General features: G+C 40.3%; 1 protein-coding gene and 1 non-coding gene across 3 annotated transcripts in view; one reads left to right on the forward strand and one right to left on the reverse strand.

The window, feature by feature from the left end:
- The window catches only part of IHO1 (interactor of HORMAD1 1), a 42,516-nt gene extending 18,981 nt beyond the window's left edge, over positions 1-23,535 (reverse strand). The window contains exons 1-6 of one of the 2 annotated variants that reach the window (XM_072722294.1): positions 23,457-23,535; positions 22,435-22,655; positions 19,180-19,252; positions 11,619-11,688; positions 7,976-8,150; positions 5,901-6,064 (exon numbers count right to left, since the gene is read on the reverse strand). In XM_072722294.1, the coding sequence (XP_072578395.1) occupies positions 5,901-6,064; positions 7,976-8,150; positions 11,619-11,674 (395 nt within the window). In that variant the 5' untranslated portion in view covers positions 11,675-11,688; positions 19,180-19,252; positions 22,435-22,655; positions 23,457-23,535. Of the gene's footprint in view, positions 1-5,900; positions 6,065-7,975; positions 8,151-11,618; positions 11,689-19,179; positions 19,253-22,434; positions 22,656-23,456 lie in introns of those variants that run through there. The other variant, XM_025988193.2, reaches the window with a different exon arrangement.
- On the forward strand, positions 5,206-5,309 carry LOC112913330 (U6 spliceosomal RNA). Its single transcript, XR_003233661.1, has one exon. It is a non-coding gene; the product is annotated as a U6 spliceosomal RNA (small nuclear RNA).
- Positions 23,536-25,068: the final 1,533 nt, after the last annotated feature.

Genomic DNA, 25,068 nt, shown 5'->3' on the forward strand with positions numbered 1-25,068 from the left:
TTAGCTTTTTTTTTAAGTGTTTTTTTTTTTTTTTTTTTTTTTTTTTTTAATTTGAGAAAGAGATTGAGAAAGCATGAGCAGGAGGCAGGGCTAAGGAGACAGGAAAAGCAGACTCCCTACTGAGCAGGGAGGGAGCCCAATGTGAGGCTAGATCCCAGGACCCTGAGATCATGACCTGAGCTCCTGAATTAAAGGCAGACAACCAACTGAGCCACTCAGGCACCCCTGTAGCTTATCTTTTCATTCTCTTAACAGTGATTGTTGCAGAGCAATCACCTTAAATTTTGCTTAGAAATAAACAAAACACAGGAAACTCTAAGCCAGAACTTTCATACTTTGAATTCAGGTTTCCTTCCCCAATTGCTACCATTTACTTTTTTCAGAGACTTCAAATGCCACATGCACTGTGTCCAGGGCTTTTATTTTTTTTAAAGATTTATTTATTTATGATAGACACGGGGCGGGGGGCGGTACAGAGACGCAGGCAGAGGGAGAAGCAGGCTCTGTGCAGGGAGCCTGATGTGGGACTCCATCCCAGGACTCCAGAATTACGCTTTGGGCCTAAGGCGGCACTAAACCGCTGAGCCACCCAGGCTGCCCTGTCCAGGGCTTTTAAATTGCATTCAGTGGGAAAGATAGGATAGAGTATGCTTACTCTGTCATACCCAGAACCAGAACTCATTCAAGAATCTTTTTAATGGGCATCCCGGGTGGCTCAGCTGTTTAGTGCCGCCTTCAGCTAAAGGCGTGATCCTGGAGTCCTGGGATGGAGTCCCATGTTGGGCTCCCTGCACAGAGGCTGCTTCTCCCTCTGCCTGTGTCTCTGCCTCTCTCTCTCTCTCTCTGTGTGTGTCTCTCATGAATAAATAAATAAAGATCTTAAAAAAAAGAATCTTTTTAATAAATTCCTTTTCCATTTAAATGAACTTATTTCTATTATTTACAATCAATAACTCCAGTCTAGTTGTATAATTTATCCATCAAATGTCTGTTTTCCTAACCAGACTGAGAACTACAAAGATAAATTTATAGTACTGGGCCTAGCACAGTGTTTATTTAGTGAATGTATAAATAAATTTCACTATGGTGGGCAGCCCCAGTGGCGCAGCGATTTAGCGCCGCCTGCAGCCCGGGGTGTGATCCTGGAGACCCGGGATTGAGTCCCACATCAGACTTCCTGCATGGAGCCTGCTTCTCCCTCTGCCTGTGTCTCTGCCTCTCTCTCTCTCTCTGAATTAATAAATAAATCTTTAAAAAAAATTCACTATGGTGATCAACAATAATTGAAAGAAAGATAGAAAAAAACAATTACTAAAAGAACATGAGACACCTGGGTGGCTCAGTGGTTGAGTGTCTGCCTTCGGCTCAGGGCATGATCCTGGAGTCCCGAGATCGAGTCCCACATGAGGCCTCCTGCATGGAGCCTGCTTCTCCCTCTGCCTATGTCTCTGCCTCTGTGTGTGTGTGTGTGTGTGTGTGTGTGTGTGTGTCTCATGAATAAATAAATAAAATCTTTAAAAAATAATAATTATGGAAAGAACAGGGTTACTTTATAATCTACTTGTGGTCCTTGGATGATTTTTTAGTTATGAGACTAATTTCTTTTCTAAAATATTACAGACAGGGATCCCTGGGTGGCGCAGTGGTTTGGCGCCTGCCTTTGGCCCAGGGCGCGATCCTGGAGACCCGGAATCGAATCCCACGTCGGGCTCCTGGTGCATGGAGCCTGCTTCTCCCTCTGCCTGTGTCTCTGCCTCTCTCTCTCTCTGTGTGACTATCATAAATAAATAAAAATTTAAAAAATAAAATAAAATAAAATATTACAGACAACCCCCCCCCCCCCAATAATCTGAGTAATGGACATGCATTGTTTGGTGTACCCAGAATCCTCCTCTAGTGGGGAACTGCTTCTTTCTTATACCAAAAAGTGGTTCGGAGACACCTGGGTGGCTCAGTGGTTGAGCGTCTGCCTTTGGCTCAGGGCATCATCCTGAATTCCTGGGATCGAATCCCACATGGGGCTTCTTGCATGGAGCCTGCCTCTCCTCCCTCTACCTGTGTCTCTGCCTCTCTTTCTGTGTCTCTCATGAATAAATACATAAAATCTAAAAAAATAAAAAGTGGTTCTGGTGAGGACTTCCAATTACACCTCCCTCCTTTCATCCCTATGACCTAAGCAAACCTACCATATCCTTCCACTGGGATTTTTCAAATTCAAAGTAAGGGAAAAGAGACTCTCTGTGTTGGTAGGAAGCTGGTTTCTAATAGGAAAGAATACTATAGATGGAGAGAGAAGCACAGAAAAAGATGCTGATTTCATTTTATTCTCTGTCCTTCCCAGGTTGGTTAAATGAGCTAATATATTCTGTTTTGTCAAAGCTACTTTGAGGTATCTATTTACTACCAAAAGAGTCATAACAAATGCAATATGAACTAACTGATTAGGCTTCTTTTCAGATTTCTATCCCTCATACACACTCCTTATAAGTTTGGGAAAGGGACACTTGGTAGCTCAGTGGTTGAGCATCTGCCTTTCGGCTCAGGTCATGATCCCAGAGTTTCTGGATGGAGTCCCACATCGGGCTCCCTGCAGGGAGCCTGCTTCTCCCTCTGCCTATGTCTCTGCTTCTCTCTGTGTCTCTCATGAATAAATAAAATAAATCTTAAAAAAATAGTTTGGGAAAATATATACTTTCAAAGCACAATATGCAAAACTATGTCTTATAGTATCTCTTATGTTTGAACCCTGCACTAAGTCTTAGCACTTTCTTGCTTCCAAATTTACAGCAATATGCTTTCTCTCTCTCATTTAAAAATTTCTCATTCCTTCCCACACTTTTTTTTTTAATCTTTTTTTTTAATATTATTTATTTATGATAGTCATACAGAGAGAGAGAGAGGCAGAGACAAGGCAGAGACACAGGCAGAGGGAGAAGCAGACTCCATGCACCGGGAGCCCGATGTGGGATTCGATCCCGGGTCTCCAGGATCGCGCCCTGGGCCAAAGGCAGGCGCCAAACCACTGCGCCACCCAGGGATCCCCTCTTCCCACACTTTTTAAAGGATTTTATTTATTTGAGAGAGACAGAGAATGAGTGGGGGGAGGGCCAGAGGGAAAAGCAGACTCCCTGTTGAGCAGGGAGCCTGAAGTCGGGCTAGATCCTAGGACTCTGGGACTATGACCTGAGCCAAAGGCAGACACTTAACCAACTGAGCCACCTAGGCACCCCCCACATTTTTTTAAAGCAACATGAGGCTTGAACTCATGACCTTGAAATCAAGAGTTTCAAGCTCTACCAACTGAACCAGTCAGGTATCCCATTCTTACCACATTTCTGACAAGCACTAATTGACAAAAAACAAAACAAAACAAAACAAAACAAAAAACCTAAAATCTAAAATCTTGGGTTTTGGGTTCAGTAGTTATGCTGCCAACTCTTAATTTTGGCTCAGGTCATGATTTCAAGAGTCATGAGATGGAGCCCCACATTGGGTTCCACACTTAGAGCGGAGTCTGCTTGAGATTCTCTGTCTCTCCCTTTGCCCCTTCCCCTGCTTGCACTCATGCTTTCTCTCTCTAAAGTAAATAAATAATTTTTTTAAAAATTTTTATTTATTTATTCATGAAAGACACAGGTACAGAGAGAGGCAGAGACACAGGCAGAGGGAGAAGCAGGCTCCATGCAGGGAGCCAGATGTGGGACTCGATCCCGGGTCTCCAGGATCACACCCTGGGCTGAAGGCGTCGCTAAACCGCTGAGCCACCTGGGCTGCCCAACAAATAAAATCTTTAAAAATGATAATATAAAGTAAAATGTTGGGTTTCATTTTTGCCAGAATGTATTAAAATTATGATTTTTTTTTGCCTATAAGTCAGTATCTTGAGCTTGAAAATTTTTTTAATGGGGAGAGATTCTTCAGAGTCCTCAATTATTTGTTCTATTTAAGTGCTATAAAAAAATAAGTGCTATATAGTTTTTGCTATCTAGTTAATAATAACTGTTAATAGAAACTAATTTCACTACAAAAAAAAAGAGAGAGAGAAGGAAATGATATAGGGAGAGATAGCAAAAGGAAACAAAGAAGAAAATTTTGAGAGAGGGATGCCTGGGTGGCTCAGCGGTTTAGTGCCACCTTCAGCTAAGGTCGTGATCCTGGGGTCCTGGGCTTGAGTCCCGCGTCAGACTCCCTGCATGGAGCCTGCTTCTCCCTCTGCCTGTGTCTCTGCCTCTCTCCCTCTGTCTCTCATAAATAAATAAATAAAATCTAAAAAAAAAAAAAAAAAAAAAGAATTCTTAAAGAAATTCTGGCTCTTTCAACAGGAAAGTACTACTGGTGACACTAAGTGATAGATCTTCACTGTCACAGAAATAATAAAGTATATCTCTGCTTGAGTGTTATGAATTCCATGATACCTAAAGATGTTCTTTGATAATTTACTACCAAGAAATAAGCAACTTAATTTCCTAATTGACTTCAAATTACTTATTTATAAATTAATAGAGGAGCCCTAATTTATCTCATGTATTTGCTAAGGTAAATGAATAAATATAAAACAAATAAGACTATGTATAAAACTTGGAGTATACCTTAAAAACTACCAACATTTTGGGGCACCTGGCTGCTCAGTCAGTGGAGCACATGACTCTTGATCTCAGCGTTTGGGGCTGGAGCCTCACGTTGGTATAGAGATTACTTAAAAATAAAATCTTAAAAAAAAAAAAAAAAAAAACCAACAGGGACGCCTGGGTGGCTCAGTGGTTGAGCGTCTGTCTTTGGCTCAGGGCATGATCCTAGGACCGGGGATAGAGTCCCACATCGGGTTCTCCTTGCAAGGAGCCTGCTTCTTCCTCTGCCTATGTCTCTGCCTCTCTCTCTCTCTCATAAATAAATAAATAAAATCTTTAAAACAAAAAACCCCAACATTTTGGGGTGCCTGCATGGCTCAGTTGGTTAAGCATCTGCCTTTGGCTAGGGTCATGATCTCAGGGTCCTGGGACTGGGGCTGGGATTGAGCCCATGCGGGGCTCCCTGCTCATCAGGGAGCCTGCTTGTCCCTCTCCCTCTGCCCCTCCTGCCTACTCATGCATGCTCTCTTGTTCTCCCTCAAATAAATGAATAAACAACAACAAAAACCACCAACATTTCAAAGTGAGGAAATCAGCCTGGATAGCCTGAATCAGCTTTTTAAAGAATTCATGTGCTGTGCTCACTTCAGCAGCACATATACTAAAATTGGAACTACACAGAGATTAGCATGGCCCCTGCACAAGAATGACACTCAAATTCGGGAACCATTACATATTAAAAAAAATAATAGGGATCCCTGGGTGGCGCAGTGGTTTGGCGCTTGTCTTTGGCCCGGGGCGCGATCCTGGAGACCCGGGATCGAATCCCACATCAGGCTCCCGGTGCATGGAGCCTGCTTCTCCCTCTGCCTATGTCTCTGCCTCTCTCTCTCTCTCTGTGACTATCATAAATAAATAAAAATTAAAAAAAAAAATAATAATTCATGTGCTATCTTCTTTTTTATTTTTTTTTTCATGTGCTATCTTCTTAACGCTAAAGCAACTGTTATCTAATTTCCTAACTCTGATGATCTGAAAAAACAACAAATTAAAGGGCAGAATTTTAGGGAAAATAAACATAACATTACTTGAATATTCTATTTCTCTAAGAAGTCCCATAGCTTCCTTTTCAGAGGGCCAGAACTGTGGCAGTCATAGTCAAATTTGCCACAAGCCACACTGACAAATAAGCAAATAAAGAGTAATTATTAGACGAGCTATAACAGCAAGAGTGTTATCATGCTGAAATAGAATTATTTAACTGTTAATATTCCATTTTCTGTTTCCCTGAGAAAAGATGAGATGTCTCATCTACTTGAATGGTTTGCATACCTGTCACATTTGTCTTTTGCCCTTTTCTTTTTCTCTTCAAACTGTTCCAAAAGGCCTTTTGATTTTCCAACTGACAAAGGAAGAGGAAATAAACCTCTATCTTGTGTATCTCCTCCAAACAGCTGGGGTTTTGTCTGGTACTTTGTGAAAATACTAGGTTCACTCTGTTAAATGAAAAAAATAATAGCAGTTCATACATGAAAATATTTATAGCATTCAGTATTTTCTACACAATGTAGAGTCACATTGAAGTGCAAACCATAATATTAAAAACAACATGGTTGGGATGCCTGAGTGGTTCAGCGGTTGAGCGTCTGCCTGCAGCTCAGGGCCTGATCCCAGGATTCAGGATCGAGTCTCACATCAGGCTCCCTGCATGGAGCCTGCTTCTCCCTCTGCCTGTGTCTCTGCTTCTCTCTCTGTGTGTCTCATGAATAAATGAATAAATCTTCAAACAAACAAACAAACAAACAACATGGCATGTAGTATTTCCTTTTTAATTTATATAAATCAAAAAATTACATTAAAGCAATTCTTTTTATTAATAAGGTTTCTGCCTTACCAGCCCAGAGATATTTAAAATATCAGCTAATCAGGGTACCTGGCTGACTCAGTCAGTAGAGCATGTGACTCTTAATCTCAGGGTCATGAGTTCAAGCCCCACGTTAGATGTGGGGCCTACTTAAATAAAAATAAAAATAAAAATAAAAATAAAAATAAAAATAAAAATAAAAATAAAAATATCAGCTAAAATGGCTTAAAATCAGTTGCACAGATTTGAAGACAATAACAGAATTATTTATACTGTCTTTGAGAGGATATGTTTTTTTTTTAATTTTTTTTATTTTAAAGTATTTTATTGGAATCCTTTTAATAAAAACAAGTATTCATATTAAATAAGTCTAATTGGTCTAAAAGTGTTTTTTTTTTTTTAAAGATTTTATTTATTTATTCATGAGAGACAGAGAGAGAGAGAGAGAGAGAGAGAGAGAGAGAGAGGCAGAGACACACAGGCCAAGGGAGAAACAGGCTCCATGCAGGGAGCCAGACGTGGGACTTGACCCCGGGTCTCCAGGACTAGGCCCTGGGCTGAAGGTAGCATTAAACTGCTGAGCCACCCAGGCTGCCCCTCTGAGATGATATGTTAAAGTTCATATATTAATAAGTTTAATTCAATTACTAGTTGAACTAGACTTCTTGATAAGTTTGACATGGACTGGACAGTAGGCATGCTGGCATGCAGTGAGTTATTGCTTGCATTCTAAAGCAAAACTTACTCTGAAACATTCAGGGAGTACCTTTCCTCCTTCATATCACTGGGGACCAATTTTTGTATTGAAATACTTATCTGAGAGCATACCCTACTATCTTAAAGCACTGACCTAATCTTATCCATGGAATCTCTATTTGATGCAGGTAAGTTTGTATACAGAGTTAAATCTAGTTTTAGACCATAATAAATAAATATATAAAAATATTTCTGACACACAAAAGAAGACAGGCTGGTCTCAAAAAATTGAGAACTCAGGAGACTCTATTATTGGTTCTGGCCCTTATTCATTAACTAAGTCCTCAGAATCCTTATGTCCTTCTCCAAGGAGATAACATAGCATAGTAGACTAAAATTCACAAAGTACTTAAAGTTTCTTAGAAAAATGTTCATTTAAAATAAAATTTATGTTACTTTATTCCTATTTTTCTAAAGCCCTGGTTTCTTATGAAATTTTAACAAACAATAGTATGTCTTAGAAAATGTCATGCAAAAAAAAAAAAAAAAAAGAAAAGAAAATGTCATGCAATATTTGGCTCTCCCTGAGGGCAAAGGTACTGGCAATATTCTGCAACATATATATTTTTTCTATTTCAGACTACCAAATCTGTCAAATTACTGAATCACCAATCAAGTACAAATCCATTTAGGAGAGTAATCCTTTTTTTTTTTTTTTTTTTTTTAGGAGAGTAATCCTTAAAGATGTAAATTCTAAAATATAATCCAACAGAATAATTCTTCTTTATAGCTTATCTTCATATTGACTATGAAATATGTGCAGAGAAATTCTAGAAATGAGACTCACGTCCAGAGAATTCGGTTGTGACTGTTTTGGATGTCTCAAGTGGACACCAAAGTCCAAGGGTGCTGACAGAGTCTCTGAACTTTCTGGACAGAACTGTGATCCAAAGAGGAACTGAGAATCACTGAGACTAGAGTGATCAGTCTGATTATTATTCCAGCTAGATGACTTAGTGGTCCTGAAATTAAGCAAGAAAAGAGAAGTATATCAAGTGAACAAACATTCTGAACAAATGAAATCATAATTCACAGATATTCATTTCAAAATACTCTGGGCAGAGTACTAGTTTATTTTGACCTCCTAGTCCCCTGCACACTGCCAATACTATCTATAAAAAAAAAACCACAAATTCTGAATGCCAGACATTTTGATTACTGGAGAACAATCAGATAGAAATTCAAACATTAAGGAATGACACCATTATTCCTTGTAAAATAGAACTGTGAGCTATAACACCCTTCAGGGAAGTTCCTGAAATTTTTAGAGATTAAAAGAACATTGAATCTGGGGGAACCTGGGTGGCTCAGTTGGTTGGGCATCCAACTCTTGATTTCAGCTCAAGTCATGACCTCAGGGTCATGGGATCAAGCCCTACATAGGGCTCTGTGCTGGGAGTGGAGCCTGCTTGGGATTCTCTCTCCTTCTCCCTCTGCCCTTCCTCCCCACCCCATTCTTTCACACATACTCTCTCTCTCTAAAAAAGAATCTGTTAATCACTAAGGGAATGGATAAAAATAAAATATGGTGTATGCATATAACTGATGCATTAGTCAGAAGCAATAAACTAGATTTACATATAACCACCTGATAAGTCTCCAAAATGTCATTTTGAGTGAAGAAAAAAAGTAAAAATTGAATGAACTCTATCACATATCATTTATATAACCTTTTAAATTTACATCATACCACACCAAACAAGTATGGAACTGAGTATATAGAAGGTAAATTAGAACTCTCATTAACTCTCCAGAATGTGCCTACAAGGAAGGAAGGAAGCAGGATTACAGGGAGAGTAGGAGTCATAATACAAAAAACACAAGACAGCTTAGTTACAGACTAAATGTTTGTGTTCTCCCAAAATTCTTATGTTGAAGTCCTAATCTCTAATGTGATAATATTTAGAAATGGGACCTTTGGGAGGTAATTAGGGTTAGACAAGGTCACGAGGGTGAGGCTTTCATGATGGGAGAGTTTGTCCTCCTCTTTCTTTCTCTTCCATGTGAAGACACAGAGAGAAGACAATTGTCTGCAAGCCAGGAAGGGAGCCCTCACCAGAAATTTTCTAGCTGACATATGGTTCTAGGACTTCTAATCTCCAGAACTGAAAAAATAAATTTCTATTGTTGAAGCCATCCAGTTTAGGATACTTTGTGATGGCAGCTAGCAGACTAATATCAGTCTTATCCAGACTGAAGAATATGATCAACTCAGATTTGTGCACAGGAGGATTCATTAAAAATTGTTTTTGAAACAAAGTGGTGTTCCCTTTCACACCTTTAGTGTCTTATTCTTGCTTACTTTAATTAAGCACTTCCAGCTGTGGACTTCTAGATTCCCATAGATTTCTATGCCAGCCTTTAGACTTGTAATATAAAAGAGAGTGATATTGATAATGACACAGTAACACTTGAACACAGTGTATTAAGCCTTTTACAGACACAGCACATAAGCAGGTAGACAAGTAAAATATGATCTTCAAGTTTTTACTTGTAAGACATCTCAATAACAATTTGTGTTACTTAATGCTATTGTGTAACCTGAAAAAAAAAACATACTTTTCATTAAAACACACAAACACAAATCACAAATTCCTTTTAAAAAAGCTAAATCTAGGGGCTCCTAGGTAGCTCAGTTAGTTGGTTAAGCATTCAACTCTTGATTTCGGCTCAGGTCTAATTTCAGAGTTGTGAGATTGAGTCCCACATTGGGCTTTGTGCTGGGCATGGAGCCCACTTAAAATTCTTGATTCTTTCTCCTCTCCCTAGGGCCCTCCCCCTACCCTCTGTCTCTCTTTCCTCCCTCTCCAATAAATAAATAAGCCAAATCTAAAGTAATTAGATAGCATATACGTACATATTCTAAGCCAAAGGAACCATCATATATGAATATAAGACAAAAATTCTAATAGTTCGGGCAGCCTGGGTTTAGCGCCACCTTGAGCCCAAGGCGTGATCCTGGACACCCGGTATAGAGTCCCACATCTGGCTCCCTGCATGGAGCTTGCTTCTCCCTCTGCCTGTCTCTGCCTCTCTCTCTCCCTGTGTCACTCATGAATAAATAAATATTTTAAAAATTTCTAATAGCTCAAACACAGGAAAGAGCAATTATTTCACTGACAAAACCATTTTCTAAGATTAGCTAAAGTAATGGGCTGCACACATATAATATAGGTTGCATAATCATTGCTCAAAATAGCTTTAATAGCTCTCTGTGACTACCCTCTTAGATCAAAGAGAATAATTAGCTGAGCTGGAAAAAAAACTGTGAGCTTATAGAAATTATGTAGGATTTATATCTTAAAGTTCTGATTTGGAATTTAACAAAGACATTTTCCCTACTTGTATCAACTGCAAGCATTTTTTTTTCTTTTTGAGAAATAAAAAGTACAGTGCTCTAGGTTTTTGTTGAATTAATAACTGTCTTCAGGAAGGTGTTAGGAAGGAAATAAACTACCCAATAATAAAACATACCAAAAGCAATTAAAAATCTCTTAAATATATACTGCTTCTGGGGCACATCTACCACGTTAGCAATGGCAGGCCCACTGCATGGCTGGCAGACACAAATGTAAATACTTCAGTGGAGTAGTAGAAGGGGCAACATCTCAGTGAGCCTTGTCAGTAGCTGGAGTGGCTCTTAACTCCACAGTACCTACCATTGTACTATACAACTGAATAAATACATATCTGAACATGGTCTTAATTTTGCTCCTTGATGTTTCAATATCAATCACTCCATGTCTAATTCTCACAGGCCTCATAGTCTCTAGGCCCAGTGCTAGACACAGAACCACTGCTCAATTAACACACATAGCTGAATTGACATTGCTTTTATAATCAGAAAATAAGCAAAAGAAAAAAGACAAGTATGGGAGAGCAGTGAAAGGAAGGGAAGAAAAGGGGAAGAAGCTATATGAAATAACTCTGTTACTAATTAACTAATAAGAAGGGGAGACTTTTTATACAAAATCAATATAGGATCTTCAGTATCAGGGGCGCCTGGGTGGCTCAGTTAAGCATCTGCCTTGGGGTCAGGTCATGATCCCAGGGTCCTGGGATCAAGCCCCACATGGGACTCCCTGCTCACCAGGGAGTCTGCTTCTTCCTCTGTCCCTCACCCTGTTCTCGTTCTGTCTCTCAAATAAATAAGTAAAATCTTTTTTAAAAAAATCCTCAGTGGGGATCCCTGGGTGGCTCAGCGGTTTAGCGCCTGCCTTTGACCCAGGGTGTGATCCTGGAGACCCAGGTTCGAGTCCCACGTCGGGCTCCCTGCATGGAGCCTGCTTCTCCCTCTGCCTGTGTCTCTGCCTCTCTCTCTCTCTCTCTGTGTGTGTCTCTCATGAATAAATAAATAAAATCTTAAAAATAAAAAAAATATATATTAAAAAAAAAATCCTCAGTATCAGAATATAAACCAGAAAACTTACCCAGAGCCAGAAGGAATACTGAGCATTTCTTTGATATTCCAGACATTAAAATTCATTTCTTATGGTTACCCTATTAGAAAGAGAGGGATATTAATTTAAAAAGTTAAGATAGTGGGCAGCCCGGGTGGCTCAGCGGTTTAGTGCCGCCTTCGGCCCAGGACATGATCCTGGAGACCCGGGATCAAGTCCCACGTCGGGCTCCCTGCATGGAGCCTGCTTCTCCCTCTGCCTGTGTCTCTGCCTCTCTCTCATGAATAAATAAATAAAATTAAGAAAAAAAAAAGGAAACCTCCCTCTTAAAAAAAAAAAAAAAGTTAAGGTAGTATAACTTTCCCCCAAAGATTATAGGATGCCTGAGTGACTCAGTGGTTGAGCATCTGCCTTCAGCTCAGGGCATGATCCCGGGGTCCTGGGATTGAGTCCCACATTGACTCCCTGTAGGGAGCCACCTTCTCCCTCCAACTATATGTCTCTGCCTCTCTCTCTGTGTGTCTCTCATGAACAATTAAATAAAATATTTAAAATCACTTTACTGGTGACTATTATATGTAGATGAAGACATTTCAGCAACTATATTTCCATCCATTTGGTGAAAACTCCCATTAAGTATGGGTCAGAAAAAGGTATTTTCGAAGCACCTGGCTGGTTCAGTCAGTGGAACATGTGACTCTTGATCTTGAAGGTTATGAGTTTGATCCCCATGTTGGGTGTACAGATTACTTAAAAATAAAATCCTTTTTAAAAGAAAAAATAGATATCTTCTGCTATTATCTTTTTAAGATTTTATTCATTCATTCATTCATTCATTCATTCATTCATTCATTCATGAGATACACAGAGAGAGAGAGACAGAGGCATAAGCAGAGGGAGAAGCAGACTCCCTGCAGAGAGCCTGATGCAAGACTTGATCCTGGGATGACCTGAGTGGAAGGCAGACACTCAACCACAGGCACCCAGGTGCCCCTATTTTCTGCTATTAAATTGCATACAAATCCCTTCCTTCTTAATACCAGGGAGATCTCAGTCATCTGCGAGACAGTAAATTTGAATTCCATCTTCTACTCTCTTGTCCTTTTCTCTTGCCAACCTGTTAATAATCTGCCTTTAGGAAAAGACCAATAAACTATTTTTCACTGCCTGATACAATGAATGACTTAAACTATAACCTCTCCCAAGAGGACTAGTTCTTTACAGATCATAGGATACTGGAATGCCAACTGTGCTGTGGAATTTGGGCAATAAGAAGCTGGATGGAAAAAAAAAAAAAAGCTTGATGAAGAGTGAATGCTTTGGGCAAAAGTACTTTCCCATACCTCTTATTTCCAACTCTGCTCATTTCCAACCTGATACACTGCACAATATGGTTCATTATTATGATCATAGAGCCTGGATTTTATGAAACAAACCCAATTTCTAAATTTTGTCTCCCTGATCTCACGGAACATTCATATTTATCAGGTTATATTACCATTGAGGGTATCAGAAAATGATTCCCATACAAAAGTCAATCACTTTCCTATATACCAGCAATGAACAAATGGAATTTGAAATTAAAAACACAATACCTTTTATATTAGAACCCCAAAATACTGAAGTATAAATCTAACAAAATATGTGTAAGATCTATATGAAGAAAACTATAAAATTCTGATGAAAGATACCAAAAAAGAACTAAATAAGTAGAGAGATACTCATGTTCATGGATAAGAAGATTCAATATTGTCAAGATTTCAGTTCTTTCCAACTTGATCTATATATTCAATGCAATCTCAAAAAAAATTTGAGCAAGATATTTTGTAGATATTGACAAACTGATTCTAGAGTTTATATGGAGAGACAAAAGATCCAGAATAGCCAACACAATACTGAAGGAGGAAAGCAAAGTCAGAGGACTGACACTACCCAACTTGAAGATTTACTATAAAGCTACATTAATCAAAAGAGTGTGGTATTGGGACGCCTGGGTGGCTCAGCAGTTGAATATCCGCCTTCGGCTCAGGGCCTGATCCCAGGATCTGAGATCAAGTCCCACATCAGGCTCCCTGTCAGGAGCCTGCTTCTCCCTCTGCCTATGTCTTTGCCTCTTTCTCTCTCTGTCTCTCATAAATAAATAAGTAAATAAATGTTAAAAGAGAGAGAGAGAGAGAAAGGTATTTGCAAAGGAACAGACTAATAATAGATCAATGGAACAGAATAGAGTGCCCAGAAATAGACTCACTCAAATATAGTCAACTGATCTTTGATAAAGGATCAAAGTCAATAAAACAAAGAAAACATAGTCTTTTGAATAAATTGTGCTGGAATATCTGGATATCCACATGCAAAGAAAATCTAGACACAGAGTTTATACCTTAACAAAAAATTAACTCAAAATGGATGATACAAACCTAAATGTAAAATGCAAAGCTATAAAAACTCTTAGAAAATAACATAGGAGGGGGGTCCCTGGGTGGCTCAGCAGTTTAGAGCCTGCCTTTGGCCCAGGGTGTGATCCTGGAGTCCTGGGATCAAGTCCCACGTCGGGCTCCCTGCATGGAGACTGCTTCTCCCTCTGCCTGTGTCTCTGCCTCTCTCTCTGTGTGTCTCTTGTGAATAAATAAATAAAATCTTTTTAAAAAAATGAAAAAAGAAAAGAACATAGAAAATCTAGATGACTCCTACACTTGACAAAGACTTTGTAACTACAATGCCAAAGACATGATCCATAAATGAAAGAATAAGCTGGAATTCCCTAGAATTAAAAACTTCTGCTCTAAAAAATAAAATAAAATAAAATAAAAATAAATAAATAAATAAAATAAAAACTTCTGCTCTGTGAAAAACACTGTCAAGAAAGTGAGAAGATAAGCCACATACTAGGAGAAAATATTTGCAAAAGATATCTGAAAGAGGCATCCTGAGGGCAGCTCGGTTGGCTCAGCAGTTTAGCGCCGCCTTTAGCCCAGGGCCTGATCCTGGAGATGCGGGATCGAGTCCCACAACGGGCTCTCTGCATGGAACCTGCTTCTCCCTCTGCCTGTGTCTCTGTCTCTCTTTCTCTTTCTCTGTCTCTCTCTCTCTCTGTGTTTGTCTCTCATGAATAAATAAATAAAATCTTAAAAAAAAAAAAAAGGCATCCTGGGACGCCTGGGTGGCTCCGCAGTTGAGTGTCTGCCTTTGGCTCAGGGCATGATCCTGGAGTCCTGGGATCAAGTCCTACATTGGGCTTCCTGCATGGAGCCTGCTTCTCCCTCTGCCTATGTCTCTGCCTCTCTCTCTCGGTGTCTTTCATGAATAAATAAATAAAATCTTTAAAAAAAGAAAAAGGCATCCAAAGTATCCAAAATATACAAAAAAAAAAGAGATCCTTTTTAAAAAAATTATGTTTTTAAGTAATCTCTAATCTCTATACCCAATATGGGGCTAAAACTCATGACTCCTAGATTAAGAGTCATATGTTCCACTGACTGAGCTAGCCAGGTGTCCCAAATATACAAAGAACTCTTAAAAACTCAATAATAAAACAAACAACTCGACCCACAGATCAATGGAATAGAAAAGATTGCCCAGAAAATAACCCATGTATATATGGTTCATTAATTTACGACAAAAGAGCCAAGAATATAAAATGGGGAAAGGACAGTCTCTTTAATAAATAGTGCTCGGAAAACTGGACAGCCGCATACCAAAGAATGAAACTGGACCTCTGTCTTCTTAGATTACATAGAAAATCAACTCAAAATGGATTAAAAACTTAAGTTTAAGACCTGAAATAGTTAAATTCCTAGAGGAAAACATAGGGGATAGGCTACTTGACATCAGTCTTGGCAATGATTTTTTGGACTTGACACAAGAAGCAAAAGCAACAAAAGCAAAAACTAAACAAGTGAGACCACACCAAACTGAAAAGCTTCTACACAACAAAGGAAACCATCAACAAAGTGAAAAGGGGAACCTGTGGAATAGGAGAAAACATTTGCAAACCATATATCTAATAAAGTGTTAATATCCGAAATAATGAACTTGTACAACTCATAGAAAAAAAACCCCAAACAAATAAATTAACAAATAGAGGAACTGAATAGATATTTTTCCAAGGCAGACACACAAATGGCCCAAGGTACATGAAACAGTGCTCAACATCTCTATTCATCAGGGAAATGCAAATCAAAACCACACTGAGATATCCTCTCACATTTATCAGGATGGCCATCATCAAAATAATAAGAGATAAATATTGGTGAAGATGAGGAGAAAGGAAAACTTTGTGCATTGTTGGTGGTAATGTAAATTGGTGCAGCCACTATAAAAAAGTATGGAGTTTCTTCAAGAAATTAAAAATAGAACTACTATATATAATCCAGCAATCCTCCTCCTGGGTATATCTCCAAAGGATATGAAAATAGGATATCGAAGAGACTTCTGTACTCCATGTTCATTGCAGCATTATTCACATAGCCAAGATATGGAAACAAACTGTCTCACAGTGGATGAATAGATAACGATAATACACACACGCAGAGAGAGGAATATTATTCAGCCATAAGAAAGAAATTCTGCTACTTATGACACCATAGAGGGAACGTAAGGGCATTATGCTAAGTGAATAAGCCAGAGAAGACAAATACTGCATGGTTTCACTTGCTTGTGAACTTAAAAAAAAAAAAAAAAAAAAAAAAAAAAAAAAGTCAAACTCATAGAAACAGAGCAGAAAAATAGTTGCTAAGGGCTAGAGGGTAGGGGAAATAGGGAAACATTGGTAAAAGGATATAAACTTTTAGGTATAAGATAAATAAGGTCTGAAAACATAATGAATAGTGGGGTGAGTATAGCTGATAACACTGTATTGTATAATTGGAATTTGCTAAGAGAGTAAAACTTAAATAGTTTTACCAAATAAATAAATCCATGCATACATACATAAACAAATAAGTGATAATAAGAGGTGATGAATGTAATAATTAACCAGATGGGAGAGATCCTTTCACAATGTCAAATCATCATGATGTACACTTTAAATATACTACAATTTTATTTATCAATTATATCTCATTAAAGCTGAAAATAAACCTAGGCAAAAATTTAACAAGAATTGTCCAAAAGCTATGTAAAGAAAACTATAAACCATTCCCGAATAATGAGAAAGATACATCATGTTCATCGATAGAAAGAATCAACATCACAAAGATGTCAAATCTATCCAGGTTAATTTATAACTTTGAAATGTCCCAAAAAAATACCATATTTTTTTTTCTACAGGGAGAAAACTGATTAGAATGCTCATTTGGGGAAACAAGCAAGACCAGCCAGGAAAATCCTGAAACAGAAAAAGAGGAAAGAGAAAAAGGGGGGAAAAATGGGGGTTGGGGGGAAAGCCAGCCCTACTAGGTATTAAAAATATATTATAAATCTTCTACAATTTTACAGATGTATATTGGTACATGATTAGATAGACAAGCCAGTAGAATAGATTTATAACAATAGATCTATCTGAAAATGGAAATGTATATGAATATATAATAAAGATAGCATCTCAAAAAAAAAAGATAGCATCTCAAATATATTGAGGAGAGAAAGACATTTTATTTTTTTCAAGATTTTATTTATTTATTCATGAGAGACACACAGAGAGAGGCAGAGACATAGACAGAGGGAGAAGCAGGCTCCTCGCAGGGAGCCCAATGCAGGACTGGTTCCCAGACCAGGATCATGCCCTGAGCAGCAGGCAGACACTCAACCACTGAACCACTCAGGCGTCCCGAGAAAGAGATTTTAAAAAGTAGAGTTGAGAGGTGCCTGGGTAGCTCAGTCAATTAAGCATCTAACTCTTGGTTTTGGTTCAGGTCATGATCTCAGGGTCCTGAGATTAATCCCTGAGTGGGACTCTGCGCTCAGCACAGAGTCTCCTTGTCCCTCTTCCTCATCTCCTCCTGCAGCTCTCTCTCTCACTCTCTCTTGCACATAACATCTTTAATAAAAAAAAAAAAAAAAAAGAAGAAGAAGAAGTAGAATTGGGATAACTGAATAGCTATATGAGAAAAAGATTAGGATTGGATCTAGTCCTTTTACCACACACTACAAAATATCCAAATGGATCAGAGATAATATAAAAATGAAACCATAAAAGCACTGGAGGGGAAGCTCACAAACTCCTCTATAGCCTGGACGTGGGGAAAACTTTGACTCAAAATCCAGAAGTAATAAGAGAAGACACCAACAAATCTGACTGCATGCATTTTTTTAAAAGATTTATTTTTTTTGAGAGAATGAGTGGAGTGACAATCTGAAGCAACTTCACACTGAGCCCAATGTGGGGCTCAATCCCACAACTGCAAGATCATGACTTGAGCTGAAATCAAGAGCTGGACACTTAACTGACTGAGCCACTCAGGCTGCCTGACTTCATGAAATTTTTAAAAAGAACATTTGGGGGATCCCTGGGTGGCTCAACAGTTTAGCGCCTGCCTTTGGCCCAGGGTGTGATCCTGGAGTCCCAGGATCAAGTCCCACATCAGGCTCCCTGCATGGAGCCTGCTTCAACCTCTGCCTGTGTTTCTGCCTCTCTCTCTCTCTCTCTCTCTCTCTGTGTCTCTCATGAATAAATAAATAAAATATAGAAAAAAAAAGATTCTCTCTTAAAAAAAAAAGAACATTTTGTAGGGTGCCTCGGTGGCTCAGATGGTTAAGTGTCTGCCTTCAGCTCAGGTCATGATATCTGGGTCCAGGGATTGAGTTCCACCTCTGGCTCCCTGCCCAGCAGGGGAGTCTGCTTCTTCTCCTTCTGCCTTTTTCCTGCCCCCACCCCGCACGCTTTTGTTCTCTCTCTCTCTCTCTCATATAAATAAAATCTTTTTAAAAAGGAACACCTGGGTGGCTCAGTCAATTGAATCTGTTTTCTGCTCAGGTCATGATCCCAGGGTCCTAGGATGAAGCCTCACAGTGAGCTCCCTGCTCAGTGGGGAGCCTGCTTCTCCCTCTCCTCCTTGCTCACATTCTTACTATTTCTGTTTCTCTCTCAAATAAATAAATAAAATATTTAAAAATATAGAACATTTTGGGCAGTCTGGGTGGCTCAGCAGTTTAGAGCCGCCTTCAGCTCAGGGTGTGATCCTGAAGTCCCGGGATTGAGTCCCACATCAGGCTCCCTGCATGGAGCCTACTTCTCCCTCTGTCTGTGTCTCTGCCTCTCTCTCTTCTGTGTCTCTCATGAATAAATAATAAATAATCTTTAAAAAAAATAGAACATTTTGTTTCACATAAATGTCTTATAGAAAACGGCCAAGACATATGACCCAATAATGCATACTCAGTTTTTGATCTAAATATTATTCACCACTAAAAGGAACCAGGTCTGGGACAGGAAATGTGCAAGATGAGTCTGGGACATCTTGTTGTCCCAGAGAATAAGTAGTTATCAAAAACTACTAGGCCCAAAGATAACTGAAGATCCTAAAGGTGCTTCCTCTGTTAAATTTATAATTATATTTTTAAAGACCTTCATCAGTCGCTTTGGAGGATAGGCAACCAACTTATTATTCTGAAAACTGGTAGAGTAGACAAAAGAATCAATCATTTATCTTACCTTTCTAGAATAGATGTACCTCAAGGTAACCCACATAAACGTGAGAAAGTTCTTCTTTATAGAAGTATTCCAGCTAATAAACACAGAATGAATGGTAGAATTAGATTATCACCATTTTGGAGGTCCAATGAAAATAAAGGATCTAAGCAATGATCATCAGTGGCTGCTAAAACCATGAGGTGGAAGGCTGATAAGAAACTGCATAATGAATAGGTAATGCTGAAAATACCAAAACCTCTTAATTGATCTTTCCACTACAAAGACACCAGCCCTCGTAAGTACTTCTTGTTGAGATTCAAGCATTACTAAAGAAGTAAGTATACTTGCCAAAAATAGAGACTTAAGCTGGTTAAGCTTCTAGATCTAAGGACCAGTTTGCAGAAAATACAAGTATTTAAATAGAACCAGAGGAATATAATCACCAAATTTAGAGTGATTAATTCTATAGTTTAAATGACTATATTCTTTTATTATTTTTTCAAATTTTATTTATTTATTCATGAGAGAGAGAGAGAGAGAGAGAGAGAGAGAGAGGCAGAGACACAGGCAGGAGAAGCAGGCTTCATGCAGGGAGCCTAACGTGGTACTCGATTCCAGGTCTCTAGGATCACGCCCTGGGCCAAAGGCAGCGCTAAACCACTGAGCCACCAGGGCCACCCTACTATATTCTTTTAAAGCACAAAAGGCAAGGGGTGCCAGCATGGCTCAGTTGGTTAAGCACCCGACTCTTGGTTTCAGCTCAGGTCATGATCTCATGGATTGTGAAATCAAGTCTCTAGTTGGGCTCCATGCTCAGCATGGAGCCTGCTTGAGATTTTCTCTCCCTCTTTCTCTGCCCCTCCTGCTTGTGCTCTCTCTATCTAAAATAAATAAATATTTAAAATAACCTAATGTTTGTGCTTTGCTTTAAAACAATGTAGATTGGAGGACCTAGAGAGGGGTTTAGACTGCCCCAGGTTATTTATTGAAGCTAGGTGATAAGTACCTACATTAGAGTTCATTTATCCAATGATTTCTACTTCTATAAGTTTGAACTTTATCACAATAAAAAGTCATTAAGTGAATGGATAAATACCTTGTATTAGCTGACATTTCCCAGGTTTGTTACCTCCAGCCCAGACCCCTCTCCTGAACTTCCCACATCTATATTCAACTGCTGACCTGACAGCTCTACTTGGGTGACTAAATATGCACCTCAAACTCAACATATCCAAAACCAAGATCATCATCTTTCCCCCAAATATTCTCCACCTATAGTTTTCCTATTCCAGTTAATGGCAACTCCATCTTTCTAGTTGCTTGAGCCAATATCTATGAGTCCTCTTTGACTCTCTTCTCACTAACTCTTTCAAATCTTATCCAGGATCTGCCCATTTCTCATTCCTTCTACTAGAGGTTTACCAGATAAAATATATACCCCGTCAAATTTGAACTTCCCAAATACTGCACAGGACACACTTGTACTAAAAAACTTATTATTTACCTGAAATTCAAATTTAACTCAGTGTCCTGTATTTTTATTTGCTAAATCAGACACTACTCTACTGCCACCAGTTTGGATTACCGAATGGCCTCCTAACTGGTCTCCCTGATTTTACTCTTGTTTCAACTTTTAGATTCTTCTTTTTGAAGCAAAGTTCTTCCAACCTTAAATCAGATCATATTATCCCTTTGTTCAAACTCTCCACTGCTCCTACGCTACTCAAATACAAGCCAAAGTTCACACTCCACACACCTCTTGCAGGGCTCCCCAATGTTGTTCTCCCTTGCTGGGCACACAACCAGCTTCAGGTCCCTTTCCCATACTGTTTCCTCCACTTGGTTCACTTTTCCCTCAGATATCAGCATAATAGGCCAAACCACCTCCACCACCTCCAGGTGTTCTCTCAAATTATCTATTCAAAATTGTAATGCCTCAATAATTACTATTTCTCCCTCACTTTTTCTCCACGGCATATCATTCATTATTCTAATACACTATATACTTTATTAATTTATCTTGTTTTGTCTATTTCAGTATGCACACCCTAGCCTACTACAATGTAATGTTAAGCTCTTTGATGATAGGAATTTTTGTGTGTTCTCTTCCATACTATATATCCTCAGTATCTAGAATTGTGCCTGGCACATAATGGTGTCCAGAAAATATTTACTGTAGATGAGTTTTTTAAAAAATAAGAACTATGAGTGCCTGGGTGGCTCAGTCAGTTAAGCATCTGCCTTGGGTTCAGGTCATGATCATGGGGTCCCAGGATCTGACCCCATGCCCCCATCTCTTTGCTCAGCAGGGAGTCTGCTTTTCCTTTTCCCTCTGTTCCTCCCCCTTACTTGTGCTCTCTAATAAATCTCTTTTTTTTAAAATAAGAACTAAATTAGGACAATGGAGCAAAACTTTCTAATTATCCACAAATTTAAAAAGATATAGGATTTGTTTTAAATTATTACATTTCAAACCCCTAGATCACCACAGACTTATTACATATTTTAACAAAGGAGAACTGAAGTAAATATAGGATTCCTGACTCTTTATTTATTTCTTTGATAATCTGTTTTTTCTTCCATCCACACGTGAAAATTCTTCCTTCTAGTCTAGATTTAGAATCTTATACACGCCACTACAAGACCATTAATTAGGACTATTATTACATCTAGATGATAAATTCTCTATCTTCCATTTCTGTTTATGCTGAGGAGAATAATTTATGCAGTATGTGGCTTGGGGTTTAGAATAACTACATTGGGGATTCCAAACCTAACTTACTCTTAAGAGGTTTCATAAACGTTGAAAAGAATTTCATAGTTGCACCCTTGACTATGTGTAAGGATCACATGGGGCTTGACCTACTCAGCCTCAGGTTTATCTGTTCTTTGAGCATCTATCCATTAGCATGCTATTATAGGCTTTTAAATTCCCAGAGGGCAGGGACACCTGGGTGGCTCAGCAGTTGAGCGTCTGCCTTTGGCTCAGGGCATGATCCTGGAGTCCTGGGATGCAAGTCCTGCATTGGGCTCCCTGCATGGAGCCTGCTTCTCCCTCTGCCTAGGTCTTTGCCTCTCTATCTCTCATGAATAAATAAATAAATCTTATAAATAAGACATAAATCTTATATATCTGTATATATAAAATCTTATAAATTCCCAGAAGGCAGAAATCCCATCTGCCTAAAGCTGTCCTTGCAGATGCTCGTATACTAGTAATGAAGAGGTAGTCATTCTTAGGCAGGACACTAGGTAAATGAAAACTGAAATACATACATTTCAAGGGCAGGATTCTCCTCTTGCCCTCCAGTCCTATTAGAAGCATAAAGTAGAGGAAAGGTTTAGGGGCTCCTGGGTGGCTCAGTCATTGAGCGTGGGATTCTTGGTCTGAGCTGGGATGGTGATCTCATGGATCCTGGGATCCAGGCTTGCAGCCTCCGCGCTCAGCAGGAAACCTGGGGATTCTCTCCCTCTGTTCACCCCACCCCCAAATAAATCTTAAAACAAAAGGCAGAAGAAAGGGTTAAGTGCATGCAAGGATTGCGACTGTCTCCATAGGAAGGGCTCTTGCAAAGTTGTAGGTAGGGGAGGAACATGTGGGCTGAAGAGAATATCCTAAGGGTCTCACTGAGCACCCCTCACCCCCATCTGACCCCGTCCGTCTTCAGTACTGAGAATCCTGAAGCATGTGTGCGGTCCTCCACTTGCCCCTTTGACTGCTCCACTCGGTCGCTGAAAAAAAGTCTGTCCCCTCAGACTTTGCGGCCCCGCGGGCCGTCAGGAGGCCCGCCTCAGCCTCCTGCAGCCATCCTTTCACCTTCAGTCCCTTTTCAACCAGGAGACATGCTCTGGGCTTCTAGACTAAATCATTTCATCGTCCTTTCCAGAGGTCTCCAAGGGATATTGCATAATAATAAAAAAGGCAAATCCCAGTCGGTTTCCCCGGATTTCTGTTCACCCTGACTTTCTGGATCATTTCTCTTCCTTGTGTCTCTTAGTCCCGGACTCGGGATGAGAGGCTGTGGAACCTCGCGAATCTGACAAAAACAGCTCTCCAAGGATGACCACAGAACGTAAAGTCTCCTTGAAGACCCCAAAGTGGTCTTTCGTCACAGGGAAAGAATGAATGGCTAGGAACTCCAGGACAAGGATCAAACGGACAAACTAGCGTCCCAAGAAACTCCTCTGAGGTCCCCGGAAACCCCGAACTTACTCGTGAAGCCTCGCATGGTTCCCCAAAGCCCCGCCCCCCCTCCGCTCAACGTTCGCCCCCCACACACACACACCCTTCACCACACCTCTCTTCCCCGCCCTCTCTGACAAGCCCCTCTCGCCTCCACTTCTGAGGCCCGGCTCGCGCCCCTTCTGGGGCGTCTCTGATCTCGCCTCAAGGCTAGTTCGACGGAGGTTGCCTGAGCATGCGTGATCCCTCCCCTAGGGCCCGATCTGACCAATGACGGTTAAGGCCCGCCCCCTCTGCAGCTCGAGACGATGGCTTTAATTGTTCTAACGGTTCTAACGGTTTTAACGGTTTTACTAGCAGGTTCATTGCCCAGGCTAGGTGATCTACCTTTCACTGCATACCGCTGCATGGCCCACGTGTACCTCGCAAGATGTACCCGCGCACCTCTACAGTCGGACTGCTGCCACCCACACCCCCTCCCCAGGAGTTACCTGACACATTGCTGCATGCGGAGTAGATTGAGTGCCCAGGGGCTAGGGCATGGCTGGGGCCAAGTGGTCCTAACAAGAGCTGGGTAGGGGGAGCCACTGGGAGGAGAGGCGCTGTGGTCAAAAGGGGACACAGAACTGGCAACCTGTAGAGAGAAAAAGGCAAGAAATGATCCAAGGTCTGCTGGATACTGGGACAATCTGAGGGCAGGGTGAGTAGGGGTAGAGGTTGTAGGGAGGAGGGGTCTGTGTAACTGCCTCTGATGGCTTTTAAAGCAATGAAACAGAGATCACCAGTGAAAGAAATAAGTGGAAAACATTATATTGAGCCCCAGGACATACAACTTTAGAGACCTAGATAAGGAAAAAGCAGCAAAAGACCCCAAGCAGGTGTGGTCAGAGACAGCGGAGGACATCCAAGAGAGAGAGGTGCTGTGGAAGCCTCCTGGACCGACCTTCAAAGAGAAGGAGGAGGGGATCCCTGGGTGGCGCAGCGGTTTGGCGCCTGCCTTTGGCCCAGGGCGCGATCCTGGAGACCCGGGATCGAATCCCACGTTGGGCTCCTGGTGCATGGAGCCTACTTCTCCCTCTGCCTATGTCTCTGCCTCTCTCTCTCTCTCTCTCTCTCTCTCTCTGTGTGTGTGTGTGACTATCATAAATAAAAATTAAAAAAAAAAAAGATTGGGGACGCCTGGGTGGCTCAGTGGTTGAGTGTCCACCTTTGGCTCAGGGCCTGATCCTGGAGACCTGGGATGGAGTCCCATGTCGGAATCCCTGCAGGGAGCCTGCTTCTCTCTCTGCCTCTCTGTCTCTCATGAATAAATAAATAAACAAACTTTTTAAAAAAGTTTAAGATTGGAGAGTTGGTAGGCCCAGAGATGGGAACAGTACCAGGGTTAGAGGTGTCTTTTTATGTTTGCATAGTTTATGGGTCATAGCTAGGATGGTCTCTGACAAAAGTTGTTTCCAATCATCTGAGGGACTCCTCCTACTGGTTAGGTGAGGGAGTTTTTGACTCTACAAGATTCTTGGTGGAACTGCCATGGCCATCTTGCCCCACTGGCGGTCAAAACCACAATGTAAATATAACGAACCTAGGGAGCCACCCTGGGGCAGAAGTTGAAGAGGAGAGCACATGTTCTGCACCTGTGGCTCTTGGTAGGTCAACCCCTGGGTTTTGGGAGCAGTAAGACCAGGATGTTAAAAGCCACAAAGTTAGGATGTTTTATCTTCAGGCTT

The sequence above is a fragment of the Vulpes vulpes genome, chromosome 9 (assembly GCF_048418805.1).
Source record: "Vulpes vulpes isolate BD-2025 chromosome 9, VulVul3, whole genome shotgun sequence".
Classification (NCBI taxonomy): Eukaryota; Metazoa; Chordata; class Mammalia; order Carnivora; family Canidae; genus Vulpes; species Vulpes vulpes.